Source organism: Microcebus murinus, chromosome 11 (genome assembly GCF_040939455.1).
Source record: "Microcebus murinus isolate Inina chromosome 11, M.murinus_Inina_mat1.0, whole genome shotgun sequence".
Taxonomy (NCBI): domain Eukaryota; kingdom Metazoa; phylum Chordata; class Mammalia; order Primates; family Cheirogaleidae; genus Microcebus; species Microcebus murinus.
The window spans coordinates 32406059-32432850 of record NC_134114.1 but is presented as its reverse complement, the minus strand read 5'-3'; the positions used below and the strand labels follow the sequence as shown (position 1 = coordinate 32432850).

Sequence of the window (26792 nt, the reverse complement as noted above, 5' to 3'; positions counted from 1 at the left end):
TTGGCCCTCAGGATCCTCAGGATCTATGCTTCTTAGGTATTTTCATGTGGTTTCTAGAACATGAATCAACACCAGATCAATAATTGTTTCCCCAACCAGAGAATAAATCACATTGGTTAAATTTTGATTTGTGAGTCAGCACAATTGAATAAATAATAATCCATATTTATTCTTGTAACTTATACAGTAGGCTTTGAGTCAGTGAATAGATACGGTTCCCATCTACAGAATTTTGTCTAGGTAGCTTAGTGATTAAGGGCATAGACTCTTGTGTATCAGATTCAAGCCCCAGCTCTTCTATTTATCAATGGATGATCTTGGGCAAGTTCTTACTTAGTATATGTGCCTCAACTTCTCTATCTGTGTAACAGACATTAATAAAAATGCCTACCCCATAGGGCTGTTGTGATGATTGAATGAAATGATGCATTTAGAAGGTGCTTAATGGAGCTCCTTGCTTAAAGTAAGTGTTCAAAAATGTTAATTATTATAATTTTTAAATGTAGTTCAGTAATAGTTTGAAAGTGTAATCCACTGCCAACTTTGCCTCATCTTTTTTTTTTATTTATAGTGGGAGATGAGAGGTTTATTTTTATCAAATTGATTTTTCTATGGAAGCCAAAATTTGGCAAGCAGAAAAATGTAAACAGTAATATGATAACCCATATTTTATTAGTTGAAAGGTGATATAACATACTGGCAAGAGAGTATAATTGAAGCATGGGGTGTAGTCCTCACTCTGCTGCTCAAATAAGCTTTCCTTGACATTAGTAACAAATATTGTAAATGGCCTGCTGAATTGCTGGTTATATCCAATTAGCATATATAAAATGTTTCATGTGACTCATGTCATAATAGGTTTTGAAATTAGCCAATTTTAAGATCCATCTAAAATGCTACCATCTCAATAAATCATTCATTGATCATATCAATCTGCAGTGACTTACCTTTCCTTACTCTATGGAACATGCTGGCTTTCTTGTGGCATTTGTTAGGATTGTTTGAATTGATGTATTATCTCTCCTGCTGTATTTATTATTGCCTTCTTGGTAGAAGAAACTCTATTTTCTTTATATATATCCATAGAGCCTATCATAGGTAGAGAAAATAGAAATGAACCAACATACCAGAAACAAATTAGGAAAGTTTAGCTTGACTTTTCTAGTTTGGAATGAGTCACAAGGTTCTCTTCTAGTTCATAGATGTTAGCATTTTTTTTTTTTTTTTTTTTTTTTTTGAGACAGAGTCTCACTTTGTTGCCCTGGCTAGAGTGAGTGCTGTGTCACCAACTTAGCTCACAGCAACCTCCAACTCCTGGGCTCAAGCAATCCTTCTGCTTCAACCTTCCAAGTAGCTGGGACTACAGGCATGTGCCACCATGCCTGGCTAATTTTTTCTATATATATTAGTTGGCCAATTAATTTCTTTCTATTTATAGTAGAGATGGGGTCTCGCTCTTGCTCAGGCTGGTTTCGAACTCCTGACCTCGAGCAATCCACCTGTCTCAGCCTCCCAGAGAGCTAGGATTATAGGTGTGAGCCACTGGGCCCGGCCTAGCATTTCTTTTTTTCAAGGAATGGGTTCATAATATGTCTCTCAATGAGAAATTACATGAGCTTCCCATGATTTCATCTTTAAAAAGGGAATATCTTTCATAATTGTATTCATTTTTATTCCTCAAATACTATCCAATTAAGAAACAGAATTCATCAAATATTTGCTCAGAAAATATCATTTTATGATTGATCAAAGATTCACTGAATATGTATTCAGAAACTGCCTGGAAAGCCATAAGAGAGAAACAAATTACATTATTATGCCATAAAAACAAAGAAATATTGGAATCCATTAAAAATGCCCTGATTTGGAAGAAAAGCACACATGTACCTTAACAAATGAAAAAAATGAGAAGCTACAAATCTATGTATTAATATATAAAGATCTTAAGCAATGCACTGATTTTTTAAAATTTCAAACAATTTCATTTATTAATTCATTCTCAAATATTTATGTACTTGCAAAATACCAGCTACTGAAGATAAGACACTAAGGAGAGCAAGACAAATAAGATATTCTCTTTCTGCTTTGGTGCTTACTGAGAAACTAGCAGGGGATGGCAGTCTAGTATATGTTATTGGCAATAATGCTTTGGCATTAGAATCATTACCTCATTACTTTAGTTGCCATCATCAGTGTGTTATAACAACAAAATATGATGGTGTTGCACCCACATCACTGCAAATGTTTATAAATGGTTTAGGTAATCTATCAAGTCCTCTGGTCCAGCCTTATTAATTAACTCCCTCAATATCCTTACCTATCTTCAGGGTATGTTTTTTTTGTCTACTCAATCAAATTTGCCAATTCTTGAAATTCCAGTTCAATCTCATTTCCATAAATATTTAATTATAAAATGTTATAAATAGGGGAAAAATCTGTACAAGGTGAAATATAAATTAGAAGTAGAAGTAAAGACCAGGAGAGAATATAAAACACAAATACACTGGTCCATAGGTCTGGAAAGTTGTTATATTTCTGCCACAAGTTTGGCTTTGAATTTCCTACTGGCCAGAATGAAGAGGGATACAGGCTTGATTACTTAGTTTTCTTTGTGAAAGAGTAAAAAATATACAGGTTTCTCAGGAAGAACAGACTGTTCCCTAATTCTAACCTTTTAATTTATCACATCAAGATTCATATAGGAGGCACTGGATAATTTAATGAGCAATTTTCTCAATGTTAACCTGAGAGCAAAGGCAGAAATGAGCTTTGCAAGACACTTTCCTAAAAGTATCTCTGTTTAAAAGGCTAAAGTGGAATAGCAATGGCAATCATAATGAATCTTGGTCTAAACCCCTGCTTTTCAAAGTGTGGTCTCTGAACTAGTAACATTGGCATGCGAACTAAAATAAAATCATAAGCCTCCGCACCCCACCAAGCCGACTGAATGGACCTCCTCTTGGCCAAAGGGATACCCCCTGAAAAAAAACAACTCTAAAGCTGAGTTGCCAGCCATGGGTAGAAGAGAGGTCAGGCACACCTTGTCCCTTTTGGAGTTTTTTTGTAATGATAAGATACAAAATCATTAACAAGTCTAAGGCCATGTAAGACAAAGGTTAAACCACAACCTGCAGGTCATCAATTTACTTAACAGATCTTGAGTCTTGGTAGATATATATCCAGTTGCTTATCTCTAATTAACAGACTTCCTTAACTTAAAAAATTCCAAGCCTTTAGACAAAACTTCATTTCTCTAATCAATTGTTAATACAAATCAAAGAAACTTTAAATCTATCTATAACCTATAATCCCCTGCTTCGAGATATCCTGCCTTTTTGGGCCAAACCAAGATATGCCTTCCATGTATTGATTTATGACTGTATGTGTAATCCTTTTTTCCCTAAAATGTATAAAAGAAAACTGTAACCCAACCATGGCAAGACCACTTGCTCAAGGCTTCTTGGGTGTGGCTCTCTGGGCCATGTTCACACCTATTTGGCTTAGAATAAACCTATTTAAATTATTTTACAGAGTTTTGGTTCTTTTCCATTGACAGGCATCTGCTTATAAAAATGCAGAATCTTAGAGTCTACCTCATAACTAATGAATTAGAATCTGCATTTTAACAACATTCCCAGGTGACTCACGTGCACATTAATGTTAAAAAAGCATTGTTCTTCTATGTACAAACCTTTTAGAGCTTTTTATTTACTTTATTCATCTTTTTAAGACTATCAGAATGTACCTATTTATTTATTTAAGAGATACTTAGTGAGTACCAACCATGTTCTGAGATCTGTGAGAACATTAGCAATAAAAAAAACAAACATGGTTTCCCTGGGCCCAGAGGGCTTATCCTTTAACAGAAAAATAGATAATAAACAAGTAAATTACCTATAAATAAAAATTGTAATAAGTGCAAAAAAAACGAAACAAATCCATGATCTTGATTTAAAAAGTGAGTGGGGCAAACATATAAAAAATGTTCAACATCTCTAAACATTAGAGAAATGCAAATCAAAACCACAATGAGATATCACCTAACCCCAGTAAGATTAGCCTGTATCAAGAAATCCCAAAACAACCAATGCTGGCGAGGATGTGGAGAGACAGGAACACTCTTACACTGCTGGTGGGACTGCAAATTATTGCATCCTCTGTGGAAAAGAATTTGGAGATACCTTGAAGAGCTAAAAATAGAAATACCATTTGACCCAGCAATAGCATTAGGCATCTACCCCAAAGAGCATACGACATTCTGTTATAAAGACATCTGCACCCGAATGTTTATGGCGGCACAATTCACTATTGCAGGGGCGTGGAAACAACCCAAGTGCCCGTCAATTCATAAGTGGATTATTAAAATTTGGTATATGTTTACAATGGAATATTACTGAATTCTAAGAAATGACAGTGAGCTAGCACCACTTATATTATCCTGGATTAAGCTTAAGCCCATTATCCAAAGCGAGGTGACACAAGATCAGAATAATGGGCTCCACATGTACTCGCCATCAAATTGGTACTGACTGATTAACACTATGGTGCTCAAATAGTAGTGGTGTTCACCAGGGATTTGGAGGTTGGTGGGGTAGACCCACATGTGAGGGATGTGGTGAGCATTGTGGAGGGGAAGGGCTTACCTCTAACCCTTGCTAGGGAGAGGCAAAGATATAAAATGTAACCAAAATGTCCGTACTTTTATATTTTCTTGAAAAAAACCCTGCGTACTATATCCCCCTCTTAAAGTGAATCTTAAAATGCTTTTGGACATACACTTCAGATCTCTGCCTTTTTGAAGCACATTAAAAAAAATTACTGGAAAAAAATAATAAAAATAAAAAGTGAGTGGGAATTCATTTAGATATAGTGGTCAGGGAAAGTCTCTGAGTTGGTAAGATGAAAGTGAGACCTGACTAGTACATCAAAAAGTTAGCTGTGGGCGACAGATAAATGCCAGGTTTACCTTTTTTTTTTTTTTTTTTTTTTTTTTACCTCTGCTTGCTCTCTTGATACACTTCTCCCCACTTTGGTCTCCTGCCTGATTCTCCTATTTCAATATCTGCTTCTGAACCATATTGTTTGGCTTCTACTGCAACTTCAAGTCCAGTTCTGCAGCCCCCAGACTTCAGCATTACTTGTAGTAATTAGGTAAAAGACACCTCATACATCAAGTCTATGACCCTGTGGAACTCTGTTGGCTATACTTACCACCATCCTTTTCCAAACGGAGAGAGAAATTTGAACATGATTCTAGAATAAGGCTTAAATCATGCAGTACTTGGATTACTTTTCTTAAAACAATCCTACATAGGTATGTAAACATTCCATCTCTTAATAGCCTTCTATTAAAAGTAGAATTATGTTGCTATCTGGGTAGAGTTTGTATTTCTGGTTGAAGACAGGAAGTGTAGACATTCTACTTAATTTATTATGTGGTAAAGGTGACATTTTTGTGATAATTAGGAAGTCTAACTCTCAATGGCCTGGTATGTGATAGCTACTTGGAGGTGGCTGTGGGTGTACTCTCAGGAGAAGTCAGACTTTTTCTCAAAATGCAATCTTAAGTTTGTTGAAGTATATAAACAAATGATTCATGATGGATTCAGTGTCATAAATTTGATGATTTGGGCCCCAAATATTCCATTGCTCCCAGAGAACATCAACTTTCTCATAACCTATTTTCTTAGTGATAACATTATTGGGGGTGACAGGGTGAATGGGTCTTTAGACATTTCTAGCTTCAGCATGTTAGCTCTGTCTCTACTAGCTGTGTGGTCTTAGGCAAGTCCACTTATCTCTTTGCCCCTCTGTTTCATCATTATAAAATAAGAACAAACCTGTGAACATTATGCTATGGATAAAATAGTGTATGCATTATATTAACGGGTTGGCTCAGAGTAGGTCAGAAATAAGTATTTGTTGAATGAATGAAAGAATGAACCAATGTATAACGTTAATTCCTATATTAGCCACATTATTGTGATATAATAAACCATTCAGTGGTTTGAAACCACCATTTATTTTGCTCATGAGACTTGAGGTCAGCCATTTAAACTGGACTCAGGTAGGCAATTTTTCTAGTCTTGGCTGGGTTCCTAATGCATCAGCGGTCAGCTGTGGGTCAGGTAAGTGGCTTAAGCGGTTTTGCTGATCCTGGCTGGGCTGTCAGTCTCTAGAGTCTTGGTTGGGATTACTCTTCACTTTGCCACGTGATCTTTCATTCTCCAGCAGGGAGTGTCAGGGTGGCAAGAGAGGATCAGAGGCAAGCAAGGCCCTCTAGAGGGTGAGACAGTACTGATCTACCGTCATTTCCACACATTCCATTGGCCAGAGCAGGGTACAAGGCCACTCATGTTAAAGCTGTGAAGAAATAGACTCCACCATCTGATGGCAAAAGCTCAAAAGGGGTGGATATAGGGAGGTAATAATTATAGCCATTTTGCAAAAAACTTACCAATAATTACCCTCACATAAACCTTTCAAAATAAAATAGTTGCAGAACACATGCCCAAGTAAAGGGAAAAAATAGCCTGTTATATATAATGGTTAAGTAGAAACCAAATAAAATTTGGAGGACATCTGCCAAATGATTTCTGTGTAAGAAAAATTGAAATTTGGTTATTCATTCTAATAGAAATTAGAAAAATGAAATAACTTTTGGGACAACTCCTGTTTTTTAAATCATCCATATATGAGTGTACATATTCTCCTATGCAGTTGTAAATATTTAGGCAATATTAAAAAGAAATGGGGAAAATGTAGAGACAGGCGACTCTTGAAACACCATGAACAGAGCTAATTTGGATGTTCCCCCACCCAAATTAGCTGCCCTGCCGTTAGTGTCTCCAGAAATGATTCAAAACAATCAAGCAAAAAACTAACAAATCAAAGCTAGATATATGAATAGTCAGTATAGGATACAGCAGGGTGACTATAAACATTGAGGATATCATATTCTTCTTAAAAGAAGCTTAAATAGGTCAGAAAAAAAAAATCAAGATCTTGCTTTGTGAGCCCAGACCCTCAGTGAGAGTCCTACTCTTTTCTTTGCCATTTTATTTGTCACTGTTCAGTTAAAGCCCTCAGACAACTGCTTTCTCATAGGTTCCTTACTTTTCTCTTATTGTTTTCTAGAAATCTCTTGCTATTATATTGCTTATGTTTTCTTTCTGTTTTATCTTTTCTCCCCTCACAAATTAACATTATTTTTAACTAAAAAATTTCACTTTTGAAAGTTAATCAGGAAAAAAAGTACATTTTATTGTGTACTTCGGGTCAGCCAAAATTGAGCAGATGTAAATAACAAAAACATGTCTTGATCAATAACCTTTGGCTGCACTACCAGAGAAAACTGGCTGGATTTCTAGGCTGGTGATCCAGTATTAACAGTCTATACCTGGCAAATGGCTACTGCTTTCCACATGTTGACTTCATCATCATTTGCTTCTCCAACAAGAATTTCTCCTGTAAATCTCCAAAAGATCAATTCAGAATGTAGTAAGTTTAAAATAAGCTGGGCATAGATGTCTGTTTAAGATCCAAAGGCAATGGGGAAAGTGAAGAAAAAAAAAGAAAAGAAAGTCTAGAATGAAAGAAAGAAAACTTCTTCACCGTGGACAAAGATTTTTGTAGATAGTTTTGTATGATGTCAGCCTAACTCAGTTTCTTTGAAAATTTCCTTTCTTATTCACAGGGTCTCTGCTTTCCTGTCTGTGGTGTGTGACTCTCCCTTCTCTACATCAACATATTTGGTTGGATGAACATGGAAACCTGACCCAAACTGGGCTGATTTGTTTCTCCTCCTAAATATTTAACATGGATATGCAGACATCTTCAGTTATTCTTTCAGAGAGGCTGAAAATGAAGTGATATCAATTGGAGAGCTGTATAGAGGCTGCCTTCTTTCTTCTCTTTCTTCCAATGCACTGGGAACAGAAAAATCAGCTTTTCAGGGGGTTTGGGAAAGGGGGAGAGGATAGGAGAGGGGGGACAGAGAGAGAGAGAGAGAGAGAGAGAGAGAGAGAGACAGAGAGAGAGAGAGAGACAGAGAGAGAGAGAGAGAGAGAGAGAGAGAGAGAGACAGTGGAGGCTGAAGCCAATGAAGCCAAACGACAGAGTGAAATTTCTTCCAGGGTTTTGACAACTTTCGAGTTTCTCATTTCAATTCATCATGAGGTTCTTTATTTCTATTTTTGGATTTTGTGAGGTATCACCATACTTTATATATAAATTCTCCTTTTCTCTTAAGCCAATCTTGGGTTTCTGTTACTTGCAACCAAGGTTATAACTAAAATGAATGACCAATCAAGTTAGATAAGAGGGAAAGAAGTGAAAGATACAGAAAGAAATCAAATAATAATTCATGGGGTCAGAAATCCACAAACCAGTCTCAGGACTAAAATGTGTGTTAGAAAAATGCTCTTTATCAACTCCTTCCTCCTCATTATTTTGCATTGTTCTTTAGCCTGGATGGATTGAGTGAGAACATAAGAGATGCAGATTTTGGGGGTCCAGAGACCTGCAATATATCAGGATATCCCTTCTAAAGTATAAAACTAGTTATAGCACCTTGAAGTATGAGCACTGAAAATACTTGATGGTATTCTTTGGATTTTGGACACAGCATATATTACATTTGAATATGCTGCTGTAAAATATTTAGTAAATCATAAGAATGCTGGATTTAAGTGGGCCCAGAGTAAGGAAAGGCACTTCAGCAAGTCTAGAAGGCAATACAAGCTGCTCTGTCCATTGGGAGTATGACCCAGCTGGTTCAACAATACTTAAAATTTCTGTGGTAAACAGGGCTTCTGGATAGCCTCAAAGATTAACTTAAGAAGATAAGAAAATCACAATGAAGACCTCTAGGGTTTTGGAACAAACCATGTCCTCTTCAGATAAACTATTCTTTGAGAAACAGTTCCTGGTTTGGTACTGGCCCCTGGCAGAGTATGAATGCCTGACCATGGGACATCAAGTGGCCATGTAATTAGGTTGCCAATCATGAACTATGTGTTAACTAGTCCATAACACTATGTGTTAACTAGTCCATCATGCCACAAGGTTGGGAACGTGCGGCAGGAATCCATCATCAAGTGGAAATGGTATAAATGAAATTAGGTTTGAAGAGGGGTGGAATGCACCAGTAATTTGTATGAAGAGTTAGCTCTGACTCCTGTAATAGCATCTCTTCCTACATTGCTTCCTGTTCCTCAATCTATCTTCATGACCCCATGGGCAATTTTTTTTTTTTTTTAATTTTTATAACCAGTTGACTAAGGCAGGAAAAATTCAGTTCTGGTACAAATGGTTTTTCATGATACACTGGCACCAGCCACATTTACAGTCACAATTAGGGGTGTCCCAGAAAGACAATGGTGAAGAAAAATCCTTCCAATGGGCAGTAAGGTGAGCAGTACATTTGGTTGTCCCTCCTTTTCACTTCATACCAAACCTTCCTCAGTTTCTCCAGGCACATAATTTCCCTCTTAATACTCTCATAATGTGCTATGTCTAGTGTTAATACTGACTTATCACCATATCACAACTTTGATTTTGTCTGAGGTGTGATCTTGAAGGCAGATCCTAGATTGTGCCCATATCCCCTTCATCTAGAAAATCCTTGGTACACAGTAAATGCTTGCTAATTGTTCTTAAAACCTCCTTATGGTATTAGCTGAGATCAGAGAGCCATGTGGTTTAGTAACAACACTGGCTTTGGAAACAAAGGGAGAATCCTGCCTCTGCCTCTCACTAGTACCCTTTACATACCAAGGAACCTCCTGAAGCTCAAAGTCTTTATGTTTCAACTGTGAAAGAGGATAACATTTACTTCATACCAACTCACCAACCCCTCATTATCTAGGGGAGGGAGTGGTAGGAGGATGAGACACCTTTGTGGAAGTGGGATAGGGTTTTTCTAAAGAAGTGAGATAATCACACTTTGATGGTTTGGAGAAGGAGGGGTTCTCAGAGAGAAAGGTGGACCTGAGGATGGAAGATGGGGAAGGCAAGGACTTGGGGCATGTCTATGAGCGGAACCCCTGGTAAGGGTTTACTTTTTCATGGTTGTTCACTTGCTCCTATGGATAAAAATGATATTTCCCTGGTAATGTAATTCTCTTTAGCTAATCACAACCTTTCTGCATAGCCTTGCTTGGAGGTGTTTTGGTGAACAAGGGGAACAGGGTGTATCAAGAAGTTTGATCTACCCAGATTCACTGCATCACCAATTAAGAGAGGTCTATGATCCGGTTCTGTTCAGTGGCCAGAAGTACACTTGGAGCAAAGGGGAGAGGCACAAGATGAAATCACCATGGCAGTCTGGACTCAGAAGCAAACATTTGGCAATGTCTGTTTTTCCCAGATATGAATCTAGATAGTTGTCTTGAAGATACAGGAAGATGATGCTTGTGTTCTATCAAGATTAGCAACACTGAATATGAACTGTCTGCCTGGATTAGTAAGCGCTCAGTAATTGGCTGCCTTTTGTTAACATTATGTACATCCAATCTAGGCATAATTATTATTTGAAGGTAGGAGAGCACTGACCATAGAGCATGGGCTCTGAAACTGTAGTGCTTGTGTGTTAGCATTCTGGTTCTAATATGTATTAATTTTATAACTTTGGTCAAATGAATTAAACAATCTGATCTGTGCCTCAATTTCCATATCAGTAAAGTGGGGATAATAGAAATTTACCGCATGGGATTATTGTGAGGATAAATATATTCATGAGTGTAATGTGCTTAGAACAATGTCTGGCTTAACAATGTTAAGTGCTGAATAAGTGTTAGCTAAAAATACTCTCCAGCCTTCAAAAATGTCACGCATTAAATGACATTGTAAGGTTGTATAGACTCAGTGGTACCCTGGAGGTGGTTTTGAGTCTCATGAGAGCTGGTTGTGCCACCTCTTCCCAACTTTATGTGCAGTGATGAAACATTGACAGCTTAGAATTACCATATTGGTAGTATTTACACTATGGAAATTGGCAAATGGTACAAATCTGGACTTGTTCTTTCCCCCACCCCCAAAGAACTGGTTGTTAAACATTTACTAGCACACCACTGGTTCTGTTTATCAGAAAAAAACCTTTTTATCTTTGGCAGGTGATTCTTTGGGCCCATTGGTATTATACAACAATTATTTTTCCATTATATTTTTCACACTGTGAATAGGATCACAGAAGCCTTTTCGCCATCCAGTAATGTTATAACCTGCATTGTTTCTAGAACTCTGGACTAGTCAGAGACTCTGGATTTTCCCACCATTTACTAGTTTATGAACTTTGGGAAAAAATCTCTTAAGTTTTCTGAGCCTTTGTTTTCTCTCTTATAAAATGTTAAAAATATATCTGACTTGTTTACAATACATATTTTTTATTTTTGAATAAAATAACACATTTGACAGTACTTTAAAAAAATCAGAACACTATGCAAGTTATTTTTATCATATGGTACCATTTAAAGGAAAGCTAACAATGAAAATCCTTCTACTTTGGATTTTTGACTATAGTACTTTTGGGGAAGTCAAAGTGAATACAATTTCCTGAAAAATCATTTCATCCTTACAGAAAAAGCTGCTAACATCTCTTAATGTCCACAGAGAAATCATGTAGAGATATATATATATATATTTTTAAATCAATAGAGAATTGCTTTCCATGTATTCCTACAAAGACTGCTTCCTGGGACTACTGTGCAAAAAGTTATATTCGAAGTTCTGTCTGGGTGAATTTTTTTTTTAACCCAGCAGACAGCAGTAAGGAGTGAATTATTTTTGTCCAGGTAATAACAGGTAAATATTCTGTAGTTTCACACAAAATATGCTCCTCCTCATGAAGAGTGATATAAACATTTCTTGGTTTTTTAAGCCTCAGATTTCAGAGAAAACTAGATGTCTCAAATAAGGATGAGAATTTGTTAATATTGATAAATCCCATGTGTTAATCATTCTCTCCTAGTGTGTGGGCTGAAAATTGGGGAGAGTCAAATTCTGTTTCAGCAAGCAGATAGGGTCACTGTCACTGAGAAGATAACGATTGCTCTAAGCCCTCTAAGCCCTAAGAAAAATGTCATTCCACACATAAAAAAGTAATGTAGCTGAGTTGAGATGAGAAGAATCTGTGGTTATTTCGATCACACAGATGCTTTGCCTTTTATTTTTTAGGGAGCTTTATTGAGAGAGTAAGAGTTTAATGGCATCATATAAAGACACTTTGTTCAGATTCACATTCATCTGAAATTTATTACAACCTTATTTTGTGCCAGGTATGCTACTCCTTTTAAACAGCTTTTCCCAAGTGTTAATAGATATCATATAATATTGGGTATTCTTTCACCACTTCATGTCTCATTGTTAAATAAATTAGGAAATGACGTGTTAAATTTAAACAGATTTTTTAACTGTAGAAACTTTAAAATGTCAAAATGTACTATGACTCCCCCAGAGGGGAATGTAGTATGAGGTGTTTTCCAAACTTATTTGACTCCAGATTCATCCATTTATGAACATTTTACGGGTCATGCATGTATTCCCCAGAATGGTAAACCCATTCTAGGTGGTTGTTAAGTGAGCTAACAAGCAGAGTGTGGCAAACGCCATTATAAAGTGGTTCAGAGAAGGGAATGATCACTTAAGAATGGAGGGACTCAGAGGAGGCTTCATGAAGTAGCACTTGAGCTGGGCCATGAAGGATGAGGGGAATTTTGACAGCCAGGATTGGTAAGTGGGAGCTTTTCAGTTAGAGGAAGAGGCATGGGCAAGAATATTGGAAAGCTCAAATTTCGTTCGAGCAACAGGCAAATGTCTCTTGCTACATCTGCAAAGGTATCTTCTTAGGGTCAACTGATCATTCACTAAATGACCACAGACCACACTTGGTCCCAGGCTGCTGGGACAGGAAGGATGTAGCAGCAGGCTTTCTGCTTTAGAGTCATAGTCATGGCAACACTCTATGAAGCAGTTTACATAGCTGTTTATACAGCTGTCTAGCAGCTGTTTTTTTCCCCTGCATCCCCAGTGACAGCTCAGATAGAAGGGAAGGTACTGAGTAGGTGAAGGAGTCGCCTAGGCTTAGAAGCTCTATGCCCCATTGGAGCCAACAGCTCTTGTTACAAGTCCATAGACACAGTTTCCAGTGTCTCTCTAGGGGACAGGCTCAATTATGAAAGTCATCATACTCAAGTCCAAAGTATGGTTTATCTCCAGCTATTTACAGTTTCTCCCCATCCAGATGTAATTTACCAGTCAGAGATAATTTTAATCATTAGCAATGTTGCCTATGTAACATAGTTGACATAATACCCTCATTAGATTTCATGCAGAGCTGGAGTGTTAACGAAAGGTCGAAAATCTTATTCAGAAGCTGTGCCCTTTACATACAGCTCTGAAATATTAAACTAGCAAACAAGACTGAGACAAATTATGTGGGATCTTGGATTCCAAAAGGGCTTGGATTTAAATAACTTCCAGGTTTTATTTTATTGTTGTTGTTATTTCCTACCTTAAGCAAAGCACATGAAAAGACATTTTGGTGTAAAATATGTAAATATTATAGCACTTGAATAGATTTCAGTGTTAGGATATCTTACTAGAATCACTGAGAAGTTTAAATACAGAAACACATGTGTAGCCATCTTCAACATGCCATTTTCTATTTTCTGACATAGAAAAGACTGCTCTTTCGATCCATAGAAGTGGATAGGCCTTCCTTTTGCTTGCTCCTCGTATCTTAAAGCACCTCATATGAATGGTAAGCCTGTAATATTATAAGGCTGAGTCTCATAGTGTGTGTGAGAAATAAATATCTGGAGTTTATAATGGTGACATTTTATTTGTTTTGTTCTGGAAATGTTAAGGCAGTATATGTTCCAATATTTTAGTAAGAGAAGGGACACAACTTTCCAAGCAATACTTCCAAATAAGTAACCCCTGAGGCTTCATGCCATGGTTCTTTCAGGTAATGGCTGTTTAAAGGGTAAAAGGCAGCAGGTGGAAAAGTTTTTTCTATACTGATTGTAACCGTCGTGTAGTATAAAAATTTGTGGCACTTTGCATTCAACTTGCTGAAGCAATAAATAAACAATTATTCAGTGGGTTTATCAATGCCATCACCAGACTCCTACATCTCAGGACCCAGTGCCTACACAAGAACCTGTGGTTCAGTAGCTACCCCACCTGGAGCCTTCCTCCTGTAGCAGGAATCTGTGCTTCACGGATTTATTGCTCTCTCAGACTCCTACACAATCTACCTAGCCAGCCTCCCTTTTCAGGCCTGACATCCCTGCTTCCCATGATGACAAGTAGCTTGTCTGACAAACTGACTTGTGCCAATGGGTGAATGGTAGAGGAAGAGCTGCTTTTCTTCCTTCCAGACAACATGCTCAAACTAGAAATGTAGCTTCCAGACCAGACCCATGCACCTCTCTCCCTTACTCCACACCCATGTCATTCAACTCCTGTGATATATCCAATACATGGCTCTGTGAGCCTCGCTCATGGGAGTCACAGCCTAAGGCACAGTCCAGATAAGGCAGCAGGATATGTCTGAGCTGGGCTCTTGTCTCCTCAAAAGAGAGAGGGAGGGAGCTGCCTCCTCTGTCTCTCTGTATTTCAGCACCTAAAAAAAAAATCTCCATACCCAGTGCAAACGTGTTTAAACCAATTGTGCTGAGTTCCCCTTATAACAGGAAGAATTCATAGTATACAACCTGGTTTAGGACGCTTTTCATGTTGGTGTTTTACAATACAAGTGTTAGGTAGATAGCGAGGGATTCTGAGACTCCTACAGACGGAAGTGGACGCACCTGCAGTTCACTGCCTCCCCCACGGGCTTTCAGAGAGGCTCATGGGAGATCCGCATGCGTAGAAAGACTCAGGTCATGTAACTCCCAACTGTCCAATCAAAGTGGTTTCATGGTGACGTCTGAGCCATGAGGGAGGTCCCAATCTAGGCACTATAAACCAAGACCTACACCAAACTAAGCCCCTTTTTTGCTCCTTCCCATTTGCTGTGACAATGGGTCCAGTTGTCTTCTGTGGCGTATGTATCTCACTCTGTAAACCTATATCTTGCTCTTGCTCTATAATCCTATCTTTCCTCAATTAACCTAATTTTTGTGCTTGCCTTACTTTGGTGCGTCTGGTCATCCTTCTGCATGAGTGTGCCAAGAACCGACATTTCAGACTGAAGCTCGACAGAAGCACACCATCAGGAATCCAAGAAAATAAATTTATTAAACTTTGAAGGAAAAAATCCACAGACATAAAGAAAGTTAAATATAAACCGCAGGACACAACTAGTCATACTAGTGAATAATGGCTTGTGTGGCCAGCAAAGTACCAAAATGACATTCTGAAACTGATTGAGGTATTTAGCTATTTTTGGCTATAGAAATGTTGTCAGCCTATTGTGAAACAGTAAGATAGTTCTTCCAAACACACAGCTTTAAGTTGAATTAGGTTCTACACTGATGATATTTTATATGAAACTAAATTATGTAGCTCTTGGAGAAAACCATAGCAGCAAGGTAGCAGAAAATCTATTAAACATCTATTATTATACAAAGTAACATATTGAACTTTAAAGACCCGATTCTAGCCTTTCATAGTCCTTCCTGAAAGAAAGAGGGAATTTAAAATTACCAACCCATTAAGCTTGTTTCCTGAAAAGGTTGGAGCTAAATGGCAAATACTATTTAAGTTAAAGATAACTTCAAAGTTTTAAGCTTTTTAAAAAGATGAGAAATATTTTTCAGTGAGATGAGATTATTCTTCTCTCTATCACAAATCTTTTGGAAGCTATCCCAATGTTCCTAAGAATGATGGTTAGGATATTAAGGGATTAGAAAATAATTTATAAATTACTCAGGCACCTTCTTTTTCTTCTAATTGACTGCTTTGGAGAGGAAATAAAAAATGATAAAACTCCTTCTTTTATTATTTTAAATAAATTGTATAAAAGGTTTGGTGAGAAAGAAAATTTCTCTTATTGGTTTAAATAATTTTGAGTTATCTGTGGGGATTGGAATCCTTGTTTCTTTTGTCCCTCGTTAACATGAAAATGTCTGGTTATAGGCTGTAAAACAAAAATCTATTTCTTGAGCTCTTCCTTCCATTACCTGGTTAACTTCATTCAACCTGCTTCAACTTACAAAATACTTCTTGTACCTTATTCCCTTCTTAGGTAACTATGAAATAAAACCCAGTTGGGTTTGTAGAAATTCCACTGTATTTATAGGTTATAGAGTTTCTTATCATCTGTGCACACTAAAAAACTTGCTCCACGAGCAACTGCAACACTTTAGCATCCTGGTCAAGATGAACCAGCTATAACTTCTACTTCTCTTAGCATATAGCTCTTTGGCATGAACCAAAATTTGTTGAAGAAAGTTTTTTTTTTTTTTGCTTTTGCTGTTTTTGGTTCATGGTCAGTTGATCTGTGCAAATATTTTAAGGTTTTCTAAATTAACAAATATCTGTTTAAAAATTCAGATAAAATAAGTATGTTCCAATAATGCAGGTTGCTACAGCATTTTAGAATTGTTTAAGGAGTTTGGAGAGGTATAAAAGGCCTTGTAAAAAACTAACTTATATTGGTTTTTTTTTTGGTTCATTGACAAAAACATTAAACCAGCTTTAGACTGTAGTTGTTACATTCCTTAGATAGGTAATCATGAACTACAGTACACAGTGTTTAGTGTAATATAAAATAGCCATGCTTGAAATCTAAATTATTAAAAATATCTTTATCAATTTCATGTCAAAATAAATGTTTTAAATATTCAAACTATTTTTGCCTTCTTACCTATAGTTTTAGTTTCCAATTATTTAAAAAAGAAAAAAATTAGCCTGTGCTATGATTTGCATTCATTTTTCCTGAATTGCAAAAGCCACCTGATTTTTCGCTTTTTCAAAAAGCATGATTTACTATACATTAAAAACACAGCCATTCAATGCTTAGTATCACAAAATTAACACCCACAATAACAAGACAATCACTGCCACTAAACAGTCTTTGAGACAATTATTTAAAATATTTACAATTCATAATAGTAATATCTATCCAATTAAGCATTCTTCTTATTTTTTCTTTTTAATATCATGTTTCAATATTTCAGGAAAAGGCATTTAGAATCCACACCTCACCCTCCCATCCTGCAACCCCCAAAAGGGTTTAAACATTGATTTGGTTTAAGCATTCATACCCTAGCCAATTCTTTGCCATTAAATATGTAGCTCTTAGGAAATCAAAGAAAGGCTATGGCATGAGTTTGTTCAGTTGGTCTGTGCTCACATAGCCACACGATGAGAGAAACTCTTTGTTAGGCAAGGGCAAGGCAGTCGCGTTGAGTATGAGGCCCTGTGGACACTGTACTATATGAATGGAGGTATAGTCTGGGACAGGCATCTCAGAATCTGGAGCGCGTTCTGCTGTCCCAGACCTCCCAGCAGTAGTGGTAAGGCTTTCTGCGGTGATATAAATGTCCTCCTGGTTAAAGCTTGGCTCTACGTGGGATCCGATCTCAATGTGAGGGGCCACTGCGATGCACTTTTTGGCATCTGCCTCACAGAAGTAGGCGTTGTCCATGATGAAATTTGCTTGGCAGAGTGAGACCACTTCTGGATGCCCATCACACTGGGATATCCCTGCCTTATTCTTTTGGCCCGGAGAAAGGACCACACTCCCTGCTGGTGTGATGTCGCTCACCTGGGCATAAAAGTCAATGTTTGCCAGTGAACTTGGATTGCTTAGCTGACTATGGGCAGCTTGATGAGTTGACTCAGTTCCAACAAGACATGGTCGTGGTTTGCTTTCCTCTGCTAGCACAACACTGGGCTGCTGAGTAGCAGGGGAAGCGTCAGAGTAAGGTGGATTATTTTGATTCTTCTGGTCAAGGCACACGAGATCTGCTTCCCCTTTTAATCTCTGTGGCTGAGCAAACTCTGAGGTACCATCACACATGTCACTGGCATTGAAATCAGTCTCCAGAATGTCAGGTTCATAACAGCTGGTACGTCCAGAGTCATCATCCTTCGCCCCTAGGATATTAAGTGATTTATGATGGTCATTGCTTAGAAGTCTGTCTGTGTCTGATCCTTCAGCCTTTTCATCGGGGTCATCAATGTCTAGCTCAATAAATTCAACCCAAGAGTCATCATTGTAGAATTCAGGTTTATAGTTATCATGAATAGCTAAAATTGTGTTTACCTCCTCTAATTTTCCTTCCTAGGAAACAGAAAGAAAATAAAGATTTATGAAAAGAAACTCATAATGATTGAGTGATTGAGCAAATAACATTCAGAGATTAAATTATGGTTACAATAAGAACAACAGTAACAAGAACATATAATAACAAAAAGTAAATTAGTGTAGGACTCTTAAATACATACATTTTCATAGTTTTAAGAGGTGTAATATTTTTAAAAATTTCTCCAGGAGATGGGGTACAAAAAAAAATCAAATGTGATATCTACAGCTTGCAAAAAACATTCAACATATGACAATATTCTTCAGGTGTCACTTAGTGCTATCTAAAATTTAGATAGATTTATTAATTACCTTGAGGAGATCTGGATCTATTCCTTTAATCTTTGGAACTGGAACTGGGGGTAGAATCAGCATCTTAATCCTTCAAAACAAATAAAATTTTGGTTTGACATATCTTAAAAGTTACACACTCTCTTATTTAAAAAGAAATAAAATATTGGCAATACTATTAATCCAGATATTCTACTACTTTATATAATTGGAATATGAAAAAGAGAAGGAAAATATTAAGCAGTATACGATAAAGAAAAATTGTAGAAGAAAGAAAAAGAATAACAGAAAAGCCCTCATCTGAAGTGCACTTAAATAAAATGTGGTTTTCCCATAATCTTTTTTTTTTTTTTCTTAATGCTTCTTATTGAGAACCAACTTTAGTATTTGGGAGTCAGAAATTTAATTCCATCTGAAGCCAATTTTCATGTCAGTTATAAGGAAGGCAATTTTAACCTACATCTCATCACTATTTTGTAGAGAAAAGAAAGAAGAAAGAGCCAATCCACATGGAGCCAAAATTATTCACACTCTTGTAAAAGAGTAGACTGGGATGAAACAGCACTACACAGTTCACATGAATTATAACATTATCCAAAATGACCTCATCAACCAGAGTGTTACTGCAGGGTTCATTTCAGATGAGACAGACTAAATTTGAACTATCTCTAACTAATCAGCATGGATTTATATACAGAATTCTATGAATTATTTACATTTTCTGTTCCTAATATTTATTTTTGGCTGTAATTCATTTCAATGTCTATCCTGCCTGTCTGGTGCCTTCCCGTATACCTAGCACTGGCATAATTCATGGCACATGGAAGGTGCTCAATAAACATTTCATGAATAAATCTGAATGAATCATTTATTTTGTTCATTAGTGTTACTGGAATTTACATTTCAAGATCAACATTGCAGCTCTGGAAAAAAGCTCTGAGACTATACATTCCAACCAACTCATTTTATTGTTAAAATAAAAAACTCCTAAGTGTTTAGAGATGCCACTGTTGGGCAGAGATGGTAACCTGATTTTTGAATATCAGTGTCTAGTCTATTCAATAAGGAACAAATTCTCTGAATATTTCCATCTGCCATTATACCTAATCCAAGGAATAAGCCAAATTTGAGCCACCTCTACTATGCTTATTCAATGTTAGCACACATTGTTACTAATTAATAGAAGATGTAGAAATAAATACTATAAGCTATTAATAACTGCCATTTTTGAATGCTTCTGATAAATCAGACATTGTGGGATATACTTTGCACTAAACTAAGGATCAGAAAATTCGGTCTTGCAGGTCAAATCTGGCCAGCCACCTGTTTTTGTAGATAAGTTTTATGGGAACACAAGCATCCTCATTCATTTATATATTGTCTATGGCTGCTTTCATGCCATAGTGGCAAAGTTGAGTAGTTGTGACAGAGACTGCATGGGTCAAAAAGCCTCCAAATTTACTGACTCCTTATAAAACAAGTTTTTTGACACCTGCACTAAATATTTCATTTAATCCTTGTAACTATCAGGGAGGCAGATGATATTATATATGCAAAGATTCGGAGAATTAAGAAACACGTTCAATTAATGCACTAATACTTGGCACAGCTGGGGCTCAATCCACAGAACCTGACTCCAAAACGTGGGCTCTTTGACTGTCATGCTGCTGTGTTATTTAGTTCTGTATCACTAAATGCCTATTTCAAATTTTCAAAAACTTAAAAAGATGTAACAAAACCCTAATTACAGGAAGCAAAAATTGCCAAATGGCTAAAATTTGACTTTGTCCTGTGTGTCTCTACTTTTTGAAGAGGATGATGCATGTAGGCATATGTTACTGGTTTTCTAGGAGCAGTAGTGTCTTTATGCCACAGTGGCAGATCTTGAAACCTAAAGGACCCAAGCAGGTCATGCATGGGAATGAAGCAGGCCAATTGCAATGTCATCAGGAGGAATGAAGATGGTGGCAAACTGAAGAATGTATACCCTTCCCAAATGAAACAGCTGGTTCTCCACTTCAACACATACTGCCGTGTGGGAACATCACTCTAGTTTCAGTATATCTTTTAGTTTTAAAAGATAATCCAGAAATCTGCAAAAACTCTCTATTTTGTAAACACATTATAGCAAAATCTTTACTCCAAAACCAAAAACTAAGTGAAATAATACAAGAAAACATTGATCTGCAGAGTGAATTCATCTTTCAGTTTGCAACTTCTGTTTTATGCTGATTCAGCTATTTCTTTCCTCAATTAGTAATAGCTCTAAGGTTGGGTGGGTTTTATGGTGGGAACCAATATAGAGTAAAGATTACCCGGCTTAAAACTACATTTGTGACTTTGCTATCATGAAACTACGTTTATGACTTTGTATTTAAATACAAATCATAGGCCGTCCTCAGGTTATGATGAGATATGTTTCTGAGAATGTCTTTAGGTTGGCTTGTATATTACAGTGTAATATTGTAATAATAATAATACCTCTGCACTGTAATAAAAAGTTACAGAAATTATTGTGCTCTTTCTTTCAATTCAAACAAACAGAACATAAAAATAAACTCATATAAAAAGTTTAGATAGGAGATAGGAGAAATTTCAAAAAAGAATATTAAAGGTTAACACTCACCTAATGTTGTATCAACACTAGGCTAATAGGAATGTTATGCTTATTTTGATCTTCTAACCAAATCAATAACCTTTTTATTTCAATAATTAACACATTGACTGACAGACCTAAAAAAATCATTTTTTTTCCTTGGGGCCAGGGTGTTTTATTACAAAAATAGAATAAGAACTACAAAAACAAAACAATCCTTTCTAATTTAAAACAATAATTTTTAACAATAAAAATCTGTTATTTTTTATTGTTTTCTATGTGTGAGTTATATGCAACTTGAAAACTAGTTCTTGCGGCTCTCAAGGTGAAGAGATGTGTGAGTTATATATGCTTCAAGAGCCCCTGGGCTCAAAACTAGTATGAGTTAAATACAAATCACACAATTTGGCCCTTTTGTTGTTGGTAGTAAGTAAATACAGAAATTACTTAAAATTCTAAAAATATATTTATTTATTTATTTTCCCCAAACAACTGAAAACTGTGTTATAGTGATTAATAACAACAGTTGTTTTTATAAAATAGTAATGTTGCTAGAAAGTTAGGTAGAAAATAAAATTCTGCAGAGTGAATTTTGCTTTCCCATTCATTTACATTAGAAAATTGGATGTGAAACTCTACTGAAAACAATCCTTTCTGCACTCAGTTGCAGATTTTTAGCATGCTTGACACTCTAGAACTCTAGTATTCCAAGAAGTCTTCTTGCTAATGAAATACTATTTGAAAGTTTACAAATGCTGTACTATCTCAAAAAACAAATTAAAAGCTTTTACACTATATGCCCATGTATCCCATTTTGATTTATTGGTTCTCTTGGCTTTAGTTGGAGTACTTGTTTTCAATTCTAGGTCAGGTGACTAACTCGCCTGATTGCCTGGAAGTGAAAGATTTCCAGTGACACAGAACTTGCAGTGCTAAAACCAGAAGAGTCTCAGGCAACCTGAGAGAGTTAGTCACTCAATTCTAGGAGAAGGAGAAAAATTTACCCAGGGACTTAAAAAAAATACCCTAAATGTAAGAAACTGGCAATTTGTCCCAATCACTTTTCCTATATTTTGTATAAAAAATTTTCCTGTAGTGTGTACTATGTTTCTTTCAGGAAGAAAAACAGAATAATAGCATCCCACATTTACAGGGAAATGTAAAGTTCATATAACCCACACCCTCATATTATCCAAGAGCATACGGAGGTCCAAAGAGGTTAAGGGACTCAAGCAAGATCAAAAAAGTAGTGGCAAAATAAGAATTGGAACTCATGTTTATTGACTCCAAGAGAATGCAGAATGGAATATCTTCCAACTTAGAAAGAATTTTATTTGTATTTACAAATACAGATAAAATATAAAATCATAAATATCCAAATACTAATATTTTGAATAAAACATGAATTTACTTGAAATCATCATCATATGAAATCTAAAAAGGTTTTATTTGAATTATGTAAGTACCTTTAGTTTGCCACTAAAATTTGCCTGTATATAAGGATGGCATCAGACTCAACCGAAGGCTCGGTGAAAGCTTCGGGTTCTGGAATGAATGTTGAGGACTTGTATAAAGAGGTGCATATTACAAGGTGTGCTTAGTCATCAGCCTAAGCCTCTTAATGTCCTGTACAACTTCCCAGATAGAATCTAAACATGTAAGTTTTCTGTGATGAATACAATGAATTGAGTTTTATATAAATGATACATGTATAACTGGAGATAAAAGTTTACTGGGTTAATTAAAATTTCCACTCATAATTTACAAAAGAAAATATCAAATAACAAATGGAAACACACATGGAAATCTAGACAACTGGCAAAAATATATAAAGAAGACTATTTCATACCTACCTTTGTTGTTTAGAAAATACAATTACAAATAGAATGATCATTAGCCCAAATAGTCCAAAGATAATAATTAAGAACCACGGAAGCTGGAAATCTGAAACACACAAGAATATTTCACTCACAGAATTATGAATAGGTGAAGCAAAGTTTACATTTCACTTTTGTTTTTCACATAAAAATATTTTTCAAAATATAGTTCAAACACAATGCATATTAAACAAAATAACTTGCTTTAAGCATCTTATGTGCCCAGAGAGTATCATCAAAGGTTTCGGCTCTAGTAAAAAGGTGTTATTCGTTAACATACTACCTAAATAACTTGTTTCTTTTTTTTTTTAAGTGTAGTGATATTTTTAGCCTCCAGATTGAGGATCTCTTCAAAAGATAGGGGCAGATGTTTTATTTATGAATCATGACAGAAACTTCTTAGAAATGTGGAACATATATTTTCAGCTTTAAATATATGTTTATAAATTAAATTACTAAGCTAATAACATTTTTTATATGCTCGTATATATCCTTGGCAGAAAGATCACCACTGAGGTTCCCATCTTCAGGTTTTAGTATACTCTGTTATCGGACTTGGGGGACTCTTGGGGGAATCTGTTTGTAAAACTTCTACTACATTTCTTAAGAATAAGTGCCTCCCAACTACCTTGCAGTTTGTTGCCAAAATTCTTACCACAGTGGCAGAGGCTAATCATTTTTTAATTAAAAAAAAACAGGTGGGATTTACCTTGACATTGCTTGTTTAAGAGTAGGCTTTTATGCTGTAATAGTCTTTTCTTATTTAATAATTATTAAAATCCCCCAAGGAGATATTATGGGCATTTTAAAGGATTAGTAGGGGAAAGAATACCATTTTGCATCTTGTGGTATCTATAATATTATATCAATGAATATCTAAGAGCATAACATAAAGTTACAGCTGCCGCTTCTTTATTCTTTTAACATGGAAGGAAAAGCCAGTTTAAAAAGAATCTATGTTACATGAATTAAATGCCACCATATTAAGCTTAAAGGGCATGTGGAAATTGTACTTTTTAAACCAGAATTCCGAAACAAGAAGCCGGTTATCTTGAGTTTAGAAAAGATGGTGCTATAAAAATTTTCACCAAAGTGTTATTTAGTATCACGAGATTCTATTTTCATAGTAAATGCAGAAATATAAATTTAATTTCTCTGTAGCTTGTGACTGTTTTATTAATAAACCTTAACTCCTCATATGGCCCTATAAAACTTTCTGTTTTCAATGAAGATGGGCTATAGCCAATTTCCATTTGAGAAGGATGAGTCGTAGTACTACATATTTACTGCTCATTATGAATCACTTTTCTTTATTTCAGTATCTAAAAGTTTTAATTCTTTTATTCTGAATTCATAGGTCTCAATTTAACAAGTTTTAATTATCTTTGTGGTTTTCTTACATGGGGTCTTCAGATGTTCCACATCTCCTTTGAGCCTGACACTATTCATTAGGCCTTTCTCTAGGTAAAAGCCACACCTCTATTTTCTAAAACCAATAAACACTTGCCATTGACTACCTATGCTGACTCATTATTAGGCTTTTCTTACATACCACATACACATCCATCTATATAGATACAGACTTTCTTCCCTAGCCATTAGAAAAACATTTATTTCTGATTATAAATTCAAAACAGACTCATTGTTAAACATTTTAGAAATATAGAAATATAAAAAGAAAAAAGAATCACCTGAAATTCCACTATCCATAGATAACCACCATTTTCCCATCTCTAAACTTCCTACTCCAGGACTTTCCCTGAATTAAATAATTCAGAAACTAAATCCTCCTTCTGCTTTTGCAATGGATAATATGTGCTACAGATAGTGAGCTTGTGCTCTCACACTCTGATATTTGATGTTTATATATCTTGATCTGGATAACACGCTGATAGCGTATCAACTTTTATATTAACAAAAGCCATGTTAGCTGCCATTTTAATCTTATTTTTTTACCTTCTTCACATGCATATGGGCTCATTTGAGGAAGTGCTACATAGAGCATCTCACTGAACTCGCCATATTTTTCAGAGTTTCGTTGTCTGGATCTCACACGCACTTCATATTCTTTATCCAGTCTCAACGAGTATACTGGAACTGATGTTGACAAGACAGGGTCCATCTTTCAAGACAAAATATAAAAGCTTATTGGCTGGAGACTCAACCACCCAATAAATAAACTCTATGGAAGTTCCCCCACTTGTATTCAGAATGGATTTCTATAAAGTGGGTAATGCATTGTGAGAGTTAAAATGCATTGTGAGAGTTTCCTATTTATAGGAAGATGGAGGCAAATAATTACATAACTATTTTGTTAAATGGATAATAGACCTCAAATTTTCTTCGTTATAAAGCCAAAGATATGACAGACTGGCTTAAAGAAATACAGCTATATCTTTGCATTAGGTTGCCAGATATACTAAGATTAAAGCATAATAGAATTATTATGAATGTCAGAACTATGAAGATGGCTACAGATATGTCACCTACATATCTGGGATATTACAGTTTTGTGTAAGAGGAGACATAAGAATAGAAAAAACAAACGTATTCCACACCAAAACAAATTATAGCCATAGCAAGTTCTATTAATATATCTGTGTTCTGTGGAAATTCTGGGTAACTATTCATATAATCACAGAATTATAAAGGGTCCTGGAAAAATCATAGTTGTCTTTATTGAACTTTCAGATAATTTTATTAAAAGCAACATACCTAATCTCCTTGCTGTAATAGGCTTAAAACAACATCAAAATAGTTTGCTATTTAAAATTGGCAAGAAAAGTCACTGGACTTTTACCTTTGGTAATGAACATCAGGGTCTCACAACACTTAAGGGCAGGATATTCTTTACCTTCCCAGGAAAGGGTAGAGTGAGACAATTAGACTTTTAAGACATATTGCTATCAAAGCAGTAGACACACCTAGTGAGGATGTTTTCCTCCAAGTCAAATACTCAAAGCAGGTATTCAATGTGCTTTTCATATATTTTTGGGTAGAACATCTTGTTCCCGTTTATAGAAAACTTGGAACACTCATTTTTTTTCTAATAGCATGAATTTTCATGTAAATAAATTTCTCATAATTTGTTTTATTAAGTCAGCAGCTGGGCTTTCAGCTTCTAAAACAAATTTTTCTTTCTCCCTCAGTTAGTTTCTACTCACAAAGTAACTTTTTCCCCCCATGTGTACATGAGATGTTTTACTTCTATATTTTATAGTAGTCTCTGAATATATGGAATATATTGATGCCTAAAATGCCTTTTATAAGGCAGGATTATGGATATTATAATTTTTCTTAAAATATTTTAAAAGCCTATATCTCCATTTTGAAGCCCTTATTACTCTGTTATTGTCACCAATACTATTTATTTAAAGATTTCACTAATAACAGAACCAAAAAAGGGCCATCAGTGATTCAACGTGTGTCCCCCTTTCCATTGTCCCCCAGTCCTCCACACTAGCCACACCAAACTTAAATTTTCTCACATGGCTCCCACTGTACCCAACTTTCCCACCTGCCTGTGTAGGGGTACCTATTCCTCACCCAATTCTGTGCAAGAGTTGAGGATTGCTGATATTATGTCTTCTCTGGCACTTTCCCCCACTTCACCCTGCCATAGGATATACTTCTTCTATAACTAATTATATTTCACTGCTCAAATTTAATTACACACATCTTTCTATATTACATTGTAAATTCCCTGAAGAAACTCATTATTTTGTATTTTGAAAGCCCAGTACAATACCAGGTATACAGTGGGTACTCAAGA

The 26792-nt window shown here is 35.9% G+C and overlaps 1 protein-coding gene across 4 annotated transcripts in view; it reads right to left on the bottom strand.

Moving 5' to 3' along the window:
* Positions 1 to 15224: 15224 nt before the first annotated feature.
* Positions 15225 to 26792, bottom strand: part of GHR (growth hormone receptor) — a 256405-nt gene continuing 244837 nt past the window's right edge. For all 4 annotated transcript variants that reach the window (XM_012777771.3, XM_012777772.3, XM_076007995.1 and 1 more), the window contains 4 exons: positions 24977 to 25142; positions 22997 to 23087; positions 18569 to 18638; positions 15225 to 18235 (listed from right to left, as the gene is read on the bottom strand). In XM_012777771.3, the coding sequence (XP_012633225.2) occupies positions 17267 to 18235; positions 18569 to 18638; positions 22997 to 23087; positions 24977 to 25142 (1296 nt within the window). In that variant the 3' untranslated portion in view covers positions 15225 to 17266. The remainder of the gene's footprint in view (positions 18236 to 18568; positions 18639 to 22996; positions 23088 to 24976; positions 25143 to 26792) is intronic.